Source organism: Nicotiana attenuata, unplaced genomic scaffold (genome assembly GCF_001879085.1).
Source record: "Nicotiana attenuata strain UT unplaced genomic scaffold, NIATTr2, whole genome shotgun sequence".
NCBI classification, from domain to species: Eukaryota; Viridiplantae; Streptophyta; class Magnoliopsida; order Solanales; family Solanaceae; genus Nicotiana; species Nicotiana attenuata.
The window spans coordinates 63,031-72,414 of record NW_017672425.1 but is presented as its reverse complement, the minus strand read 5'-3'; the positions used below and the strand labels follow the sequence as shown (position 1 = coordinate 72,414).

Below are 9,384 nucleotides of genomic sequence, written 5' to 3'. Positions count from 1 at the left end.
CTATTCTGCACGTGGCGACTTAATCTTGTGATTTGATGCCTTGGATTCCCTTTTAGATCATTATGACAATCCTAACTTCCTCCCCCTTACTCTTCTCCTTATTTTTCATAGACAAGAATTGAAGGATTTCATTCCCTTGGAGTTTATCAATCTGTAAAGAAGCTTCTGAAGCATGAAGGTGTTATTGGATTCTACAAGTAAGTGTATATTTGATTTTAAAAACTAATGTTTGTTGTAGAAGGATTTTTTATTCATGACGCCATGTATTGCAGAGGAAATGGAGCAAGTGTTCTTCGAATTGTACCATATGCTGCACTTCATTACATGACCTATGAACGGTATCGAGGGTGGATATTGATTAATTACCCTGCCTTAGGAACAGGACCTGTTGTTGATCTTTTAGCTGGCTCAGCATCTGGAGCTAGGAACTGCAGTTTTATGTACCTATCCCCTTGATTTGGCTCGTACCAAACTGACTTATCAGGTGCTTAATTTGTTAAAAATGCTTTTGTTTTTCTTCCTATTCTTGGTGAATATCTGATTGTATTTGGTAGTTTTACTACAATAGCTAGTTTTGTGCATATTATGTGCTTTTCCTATTGAAATTGTTTCATTAACACCGTTTGGCAAAGTTGGAAATTGATCTGATTGGAAGCACTTACAAATTGCCTTGCTTTAGTATGATGAAAAGTTGTTTCTGATTTTTTGACTTCATCAAAATGGCAATATACCTTGTCACTTCGTTAGATGTGTAGACCGTCGTAGGTAAGCTGCCTACTTTATTAAACACTCATGTAAACACTCAGGTAAGTTGTTTCTCATGTTATCAAAAAATGTAATAATAATCCATGGGTAACATGTTAATTTAGCTTGTCAATAAGACTTGTATTGAGCAAGTGGTATATTGAGCTTGTCAATATTGACCTGTATTGAAAGCTATTCTTTGTCCTTGGTGTTGTGTTGTAGTTTCAAACAAGTGGTATATTGAGTCCATTGCTTGATCTGCCAGCAATTCTTTGCTTTGTTTTTAAAGCCACAATTACTTGATTAGTTCAAGTATTCAAATCTGAATGTTCTGTTTCTGATAATCTAGTGTAGATTTTATGCTTATTATCGCTTCCAAATTTATTACACAGATGGATTCTCGTGGTAAAAAAATAAAAAAATCTAAGAAGAAGAAACACACTTTACCTACATCAAGTCAGCTTCCTCCACCTATACCAAATATGAGCCCTTTTCCTATGCCTCATCGTCCTTCCATGCCAGCTTCACAGTCATCTGACTTTTTCAAAGTCCCTCCCCCATCTAGCTCGCTTCAGTATTATTCCATGCCTTCTCATGGTGGTTCGGCTTCGACCACCATTAATTTCATACCCACGCCTCATTTCCCAGCTTCTTCCCCGCGTGGTCCTGCTAGTCAGATCGGCAGCTCACCACCGATTGCATCATCGAGCCATCATAGTAGCCAGCATGGCAGTTCATCTTTTGTGCCTCATACATCGGCCACTCAATTATCATCTCCAGCATCATCCACTCCAAGTATAACTAACTTGGATATTGGAGGCTCTCACGCAGCTGCATCCCCATCTACCAGTACGTCTACAGTTGCTAGTACCGTGAGACATTGTGCCGGAGGGACTATACAGTACGATCATCTTCATCGGCTGATTATCATTCCCCGTAACGTCAGGTGAGTTTTTATTCAATTTTCTTTTAAAAACTTTCAATAAAATTTTGCATATAATGAATTTAATGACATTTTATATGTTAAAATTAAATGCAGGTTTTTGCCATCCTTTCAGGCCGCGCATATGGTAATGGAATCTATGAAGCCATTTTTTGACGAGCCTTGGAATTCTTGGAGACAGATACCGTACCAGATCAGAATGAATATGTGGCAACAATTTAAGGTAAGATAAATTAATTTTTATTAATACTTATCCTCATTCGTCTAATATTATTTATTAAATTTTGCAGGTTCAGTGCGTATGGCAGCCAACACTTGAAAATCTGGTGCATGATAACTTCGAGAAGAAAGCACAGAAGCTGATAACAAATTCACATCATGTTGCTAGGAAAGGTGGCAAAAAGCCTAATTGGATACGTGAAGATGTCTGGAATCAGCTCTTGGCGAAGTGGAACACCCCTGAGTGGAAGAAGAAGAGTGAACAAGCAAAGTTAAACAGAGCTTCTACTAAGGGTGGAGCATTGCATACTGGAGGTTCTATTAGTTTTGAAGCCCATCGTGTAGAATGGTAATTTCATTATAAAATATTCTTAGTTTTACAAGCATGCAAATTGAACAAATATATATATATTTATATTTCTAATTAATTCTTAATTTTCAGGAAAAGGAACGTGGGGGAGATGTGACTTATGCTGAGGTCTTTGCAGAGACCCACAAGAAGAAGAAGAAGAAGGATGGCACAAGAGAAGGATGGATCGAACCGCGTGCTTTAGAGACATTTGTATAATCCAAACACCAACACTATATTATTTTTCCTTCTTGGTTTATTTTATTTATCTAACGTGTATTATTTTTATTTCAGGACAAGTATCATATTGATCTTGATGCATGGCAACAAACTCAACCTGAAGAAACTCAGCCAACCTCGAAGGATATGACTGCAATTTGGACACAAGCGGCCGGTGGCGTGAATAAAGGTATAAGTTTTATGTAATTATCTATTTTGGTATTAATTTGAAAGTTGCTTGTTTGTTTTCTTACTTCTTTTACTTTCTTTTCTTTATTTCTCGTGAAAATAATAAATTAAAGGTCGAGTCTACGGGATTGTAGTACAGCCATCCTCCAGTCGTCCACCAACAACATTATTCACTGGGGCATCAGTTTCCCAAGAAGACATGGAATCTATGCGTCAAAAAGTGGATCAAATGTCGCAAGAACTTCAAGAAACTCAAGCGTTGATCCAAAAATTGTTAGAAAAAAAGAGCAAGAAAAGAGCTGCAATGGAGTCTGAGTCTGAGTCTGAGGAGGAGATTGAATCTGAATAGGCTATTTGAATGTTTTAGAGTTGAAGTTAGAGACATGTTTAATTTATGTTGTTTGATAGTTCGTTGTTTCATTAGTTGGTTGAATTGTTATAAATATTATTGTTCATTTTGTGGTAAATATTTAATTTTGGATTGTTATATTAGGTTTTTGGTTAATTGTTAGGTGTTTGGTTGGCTGTTTTATTTGGTAGGTGGGTAATTAGAAATACAGTAGGATTCTGCCTAAAAATGCCAAGATTTGCGACTGAATCCAACAGAAATTTCACCAAGAATTATCCAGATTTGCGACTGATTCAGTCGCAAAATTGAAAATTTCTAACAATATTTAATTAATTTTTGCGACTGAATCAATCGCAAATGGAGAATTTTCGATATTTTTAATTAATTAATAATAATTATTTACGACTATTTCACTCAGAATAATTAATTAAAAATTAATTTTATTTTTAATTTTTCGACGGAATCAATCGAAACTTTTTATTTATATTTATTTTTTAACTCTGGTCAGTGATTGAATCAGTCGCTAAATTTGTGACTGATTCAGTCGCAAATTGCTTAATTTCAAATGTCCCCGCATTTTTCAATTTGCAATTGAATCCGTCGCAATTTTTTAACTGATTCAGTCGCAAATATATTGCGACCACATGTTTTCTGACTGACACTTCTCAGTCGCAAATCGGTCGAAAAAATACGATTTTCGACTGATTTGCGACTGATTTGACGGTCACAAATTTGGTGTTTTTTAGTATGAATTCATACACAGGTGCACCGAACTCCAGTATATTATGCTGGACCGGTCTCTGTTTTTTTTAGGTAATTAACATTTTATTAATAACCAATAATCTTTGTAATGCATAGCCTGCTTTATAACTCAGCAGCTATATCTTTCAAAACTCAAAACATGAACAAGAAAGAAACTCCTACATACTATGTCTAATGAAAAATAAAGTGTTGAACTAGACTACTGATTTCTTTTGTAGCTCGTACATTACATATGTAGGCTATTTCTCTAGCTAAACTATTGACACTTCTACTTCTTTGCTGAAATGTTCTCATGTTTCTTTCAATCCAAACACCATGAGTTACCTCTGCATATACCATTCTGTATAGTTGTGCTTCACATGATCTGCCTTTAGCTCTTTGTGTTATCCATTCTTGATGTTGTATCCAGTTATCTCCAATTGCTTCTTTCCTTTGCATCCATTGTAGTACCTTGGACCATACTGCTTTAGTAAACGAGCAGTTGACAAACAAATGATCTCTGGTTTCCACAGTCAGCTGACATAGAGTACATTTTGGATCCACATTGACTCCCCATTTGATCAATCTATCTGTAGTTAGTAATTTGCCTTGCACTTGTAGCCACGTTGTGAAAATGGCTTTTGGTCTAGCCTTGTTTTTGAACATCATAGATTTCCATGTAACTCTTGGACTATCTCCCAGCAACTGATAGTAGAACTGACTGATCATGCTCTTTTTGCCCCTGCTGCCTGTGTTGCATTTGTTGCAGAACTATTCTGGCATTTAAAATCTGTCTCACCATCCAGCTTGCCTGTTGTGGGATTGCTATATCTTCTATCCTCTTATCTTTGATGTAGTATGTACGGATCCATCTTATCCATAATCTGCCACTTTTATTTGCTACATCTCAGCATAGTTTTGCAACAGCTGCCTTGTTCCACACTTGCATATTAATCAATCCATAGACCCCTCTTGATTTAGGTGTACACATCCTATCCCAAGCCACCAGGGATTTCTTTGTGATGGTGTTGATCCCAGACCATATATAACTTCTGCAATAGGCCTCTATTATCTTCATAACTTTCACTGGTATGTTGAATAGTTGTGACCAGTAGGATTGAATCCCAAATAAGACAGTCTGAACTAGTTGCACTCTTCCAGCATAAGAGAGTTTCTTGGCAGTCCATGAGGAGATCCTTGTAACTATCTTTCCTATTAAAGGTTGCCATTGTATCAAGGATAATTTCTTGGTAGCAAGAGGGATACCAAGATATTTAAAAGGTAATTCTCCTATTGTATAACCCAACTTTTGGATAATTTCCACCCTAGTATTCTGCTGCACTCCTCCAAATATACTGAGCTCTTCTGCAAATTTGCCTGTAAGCCAGACACTTGAGAGGAATGATTAAAGCAATCTTGGATGTGAGTAACCGAATTGAGATCACCCCTAGCAAATATCAGAAGATCATCTGCATAGCTTAAATGAGTAATCCCTAATTTTGCACATCTTGGATGATACTTGAAATCTTTCACCTCCTTCAATTTGTTAAGTCTCCTGCTAAGGTAGTCCATTACAATTGCAAACAAGAAGGGGGAGATGGGATCACCTTGTCTTAAACCTTTGGCAGCATCAAAAGGTGGAGTGGTCTCTCCATTAACGATAACAGTATAGTTAACAGTTTTCACACATTCCATTGTCCAGTTCACAAATCTTTCTGGGAATCCCATTTCAGTCATAACTTGCTCTAAGAAACTCCATTCTACTGAGTCATAAGCTTTTTGGAGATCAATCTTGATCATGCATCTGGCAGAGATGTTTTTCTTTGTATAAGCTTTGATTAATTCATGAGCTAAGATAATGTTATCTGCTATCCTCCTTCCAGGTATAAAACCAGACTGTGCTTCACTTATCACTGATGCTATCACTTGTTGTATTCTGCCAGCTAGAACTTTAGAGATTAGCTTGTACAACATGGTACAACAAGCAATAGGTCTGTAGTCTTTTATTGTGCTAGGGTTGGTCATTTTAGGAACCAATGTGATGGAGGTACAATTCACTGCTTTATACAATTTCCCAGTTCTGAAAAACTCTTTCACTGCTTGACTGACTTCTCTTTTGACAATCACCCATGACTTCTTGAAAAAATAAGCATTGTGGCCATCAACTCCTGGTGCTTTGTCACTATCAATAGCACACAAACCATTATAGATCTCTTTATCAGTCACCTCAGCACATAAAGCAAGCTTCTGCATTTGTGATAGTTTAGGCCCATTCTTCATGATCATTTTATCTATTGCAGGTAGAGTTTGAGCTGCTGAACCCATTAAAGATTTGTAGAAACCCACCACTTCCTGCTTTATGCTGTCAGGATGAATCAGTTTATCTCCCCTGATTGACATAAGCTCATTTATTTGCTTTCTCTGATTTCTTTCTTTCATAACAGCTGCAAAGTACTTTGTATTGGAGTCTCCCAGTTTGATCCACTTAGTTCTTGCTTTCTGCCTTAAGACACTTTCTTCAATAAGGGACCACTTTTCTAAGTTCTGCAACAAACTTTTCTCTTCTTCAATCAGATTATCATTGCAAGCTGCATTTATCTTCTGCTGCACCTCTTCTAAAGTTGTTCTAGCTTGTTCAATCTTCATGTTGATGGTTCTATATTGCTCAGTGTTTAGGGTCCTAAGCAGGGGTCTTAGTTTCTTCAGTTTGATCCAGATGTTCTGCATAGTTCCCTCAGTGAAAGATTGATTCCAGATTCCTTCCACAATGGATAGGAAACATTCATGATCTGCCCAGACATTAATGAATCTGAAAGGGATTTTGCCAGGTTTGGGAGCTGAATGGAGAGTTAAAATCATAGGACTATGATCAGATATGTATGATAGTCCATATTCAGTAGCCACATGCCCCCATTGCATCATCCACTCATCATTGCCAAAAGCTCTATCTATTCTACTGCTGATCCTGTCAATACATTATTGTTTATTAGACCATGTGTAATATTCACCTGTCCATGCCAGTTCATTCAGGTTTAGACTAGTTACACACTCAGCAAAATCCTGCACTTCAGTATATGTAATGGGGTTGCCCATCTGCCTGTCATTTGTATGCAAGACTGCATTGAAATCTCCACATAGTAACCATGGTTTAGTGTTTCCTGCTGCAATGTCCTTCAGACCACTCCATAATTGTTTCCTTTGTTCCATGGTATTGTAACCATATATAGCTGTAACTGCACAGTCAATTATGCCCATCCTGTCTTGTACCAAACAGTGTATGTATTGAGCTGCAACCCTTATGATATTAACATTGTACCACTGTGAATCCCAAGTAACCCATATCCTCCCATTTGGAGCATCCTGATAATTAGTAGCATAATTCCAACCTGGTAGTACATTTGATATAGTTCTACTAGCATTATGTTCTTTGACTCTTGTTTCTACTATGACTGTTAGCTTTATTCTTTGATTACTAACATATTTTTTCAACTCTTTTTTGTTTGTATCTCTTATTTACACCCCTAATATTCCAAAAGATCCACTTCATCAGCAAGTTAGTCTACCTCTCCCTTTATCAGGAGGTACACTACTTGAACACCATGATCCCTTAGTCAAAGGTCCAAAAGAATTTCTCATAGCAATGGCTGATAAAGCTGAAAAACTTGTCATATCCAGCTCAAATGACCGGTCTCTGTTGCAGCAAAATAGTGGCTATTTTTCATTGACTTGGTAAACGCTGGCTATTTTTGAATGACCAGTCCGAAAACTGGCTAGACCGTGCTATTTTTACCCAAAAGTGCCTTTTTGGTCAAAAGTACTTTGGGCCAAAAATTGAGTTGTTTGGCTAAGCTTTTAGAAGGGACAAAAAGTGATTTTGAGGAGAAGCAGAAGCAGAAAATATGTAGCTTCTCTCTAAAAAGCACTTTTTTTAGACACACTTTTGAGAAAAATACACTTAGAAGCATTTTTTAAAAGTTTTACCAAACACTAATTACTGTTCAAAAGTGTTTTTCAAATTAATTAGCCAAACACAAACAGATTCTCTCCAAAAATACTTTTTTAAAAAGCACCTTTGGAGAAAACACTTATCAAATAAGCGGATTTTAAAAGTTTGGCAAAACATGCTAGTAGTTCCGCTGCTATTTACTACCTAGCTTTAATCTTAATTGGAGGTACATATCACTTATTCCTTGAAAACATCATTAATATTATTGATGAGAGAAGTCAGGCCAGTTTTATTTAAATCAACAGTCTCACGCTTTTACCAATACTAATTTTAGGGTACGCGCTTTGTGCGTGTACCCACATAAAAAAATACATAATTTTTAAAGCACTGCGTAAATGTTATTAGACAAATTATGTAAGTTTATAAAATTATAAAATAAAAATTAAAGAAATTTCTGAAAAGGATAAATATTATGCGTTAAAGAATATGTTTAGTTGGCTAAATATATGTTTAAAGGATAGAAAATCGATCAAATATATTTTTATGTTGAAGTTTCTTAAAAAATAAATCTTACAAAATTTAAGTCGTTACTCTTTTAAAAAAATTATACTCGATAAAATTGTATCAATAGCCTAAAAATAACATATAAGGTATAATAATTATATTAGTTAACTTTGAAATCCTAAAAATTAAGACTTCCTACCTTGTTCAAATAAGGTTTTTTTAAAGAAATATGTAGGAAGAAATACTGAAAACTAACTTAAATTTCTTATAAATTACAATAGTAGTGCTATTAATTTCAATATATAAATTAGAGTATATATGCTTCACTTATCCAATATTGTAATTGAGTTTTGATTTAATACAAATATATATTACAACACGTAAAAAAAACTTAAAGTATATTATAGTATTTATTATTAATATAAACTATTATTATTTTGAAATATAGGTATGTCGTTTTGTAAACTTACTTAATGATATCTATCTATATGTATATTATATTAAAAGGAGAGTAGTATGCATTGTGGTTAAGCCAAGTGGCAAGCTAAAATGAAGCCACTTGGCAATTTTAGGACAACACTAATAATTAGAAATTATATATAGAAACATAATTAATGGAAGTAGTTTAATGAATCTTATACATAATCTAAATAGATCTTAGACAAATCTAATTTATATATCTACACTTATATCTATGATTCAGGCATCATATTTATATTTATATTTATATTTATATATTGATCCACTCATAGATTTTCTTCTATATTAGCTAGAAATATAGAGGTAAAAAGTTAATTAAGAAACTATGATAGGAAAAAATAGAAAAGACAGAAAGCGTAAATTGAGATAGCATGTGACAATTATGTTTTTGATTGAATTAAAATATAAAATAAAACTAAAATTTACTTAAGATATTAAAAATTTATTGACTATAAAAATTAAAAAAATTCAAGCAGCAAAATAAAATCTTACACAAAATATATAAATTTTATAAGATAAGAAAATAATTAAATAATCAGTAAAAAAATATTTTAATAACAAGAATAATAAAGTCATATTAATATTGACAAATCGGGCAAATGAATATTTTATACGTAAATATTACTACTACATTTAGTTATAATGTGTTCAATCAATTAATAAATTATTTTCTATGATTAATATTTTAATTGAGTGTACTT

At 34.4% G+C, this 9,384-nt stretch overlaps 1 protein-coding gene across 1 annotated transcript; it reads left to right on the top strand.

The window, feature by feature from the left end:
• Positions 1-1,136: 1,136 nt before the first annotated feature.
• Positions 1,137-3,012, top strand: LOC109213141. The gene is made up of 6 exons (XM_019376898.1): positions 1,137-1,690; positions 1,784-1,910; positions 1,978-2,247; positions 2,349-2,468; positions 2,550-2,664; positions 2,777-3,012. The coding sequence occupies exons 1-6, from the start codon at positions 1,137-1,139 to the stop codon at positions 3,010-3,012; spliced, it is 1,422 nt and encodes a 473-aa protein (XP_019232443.1).
• The last annotated feature ends 6,372 nt before the right edge of the window (positions 3,013-9,384 follow it).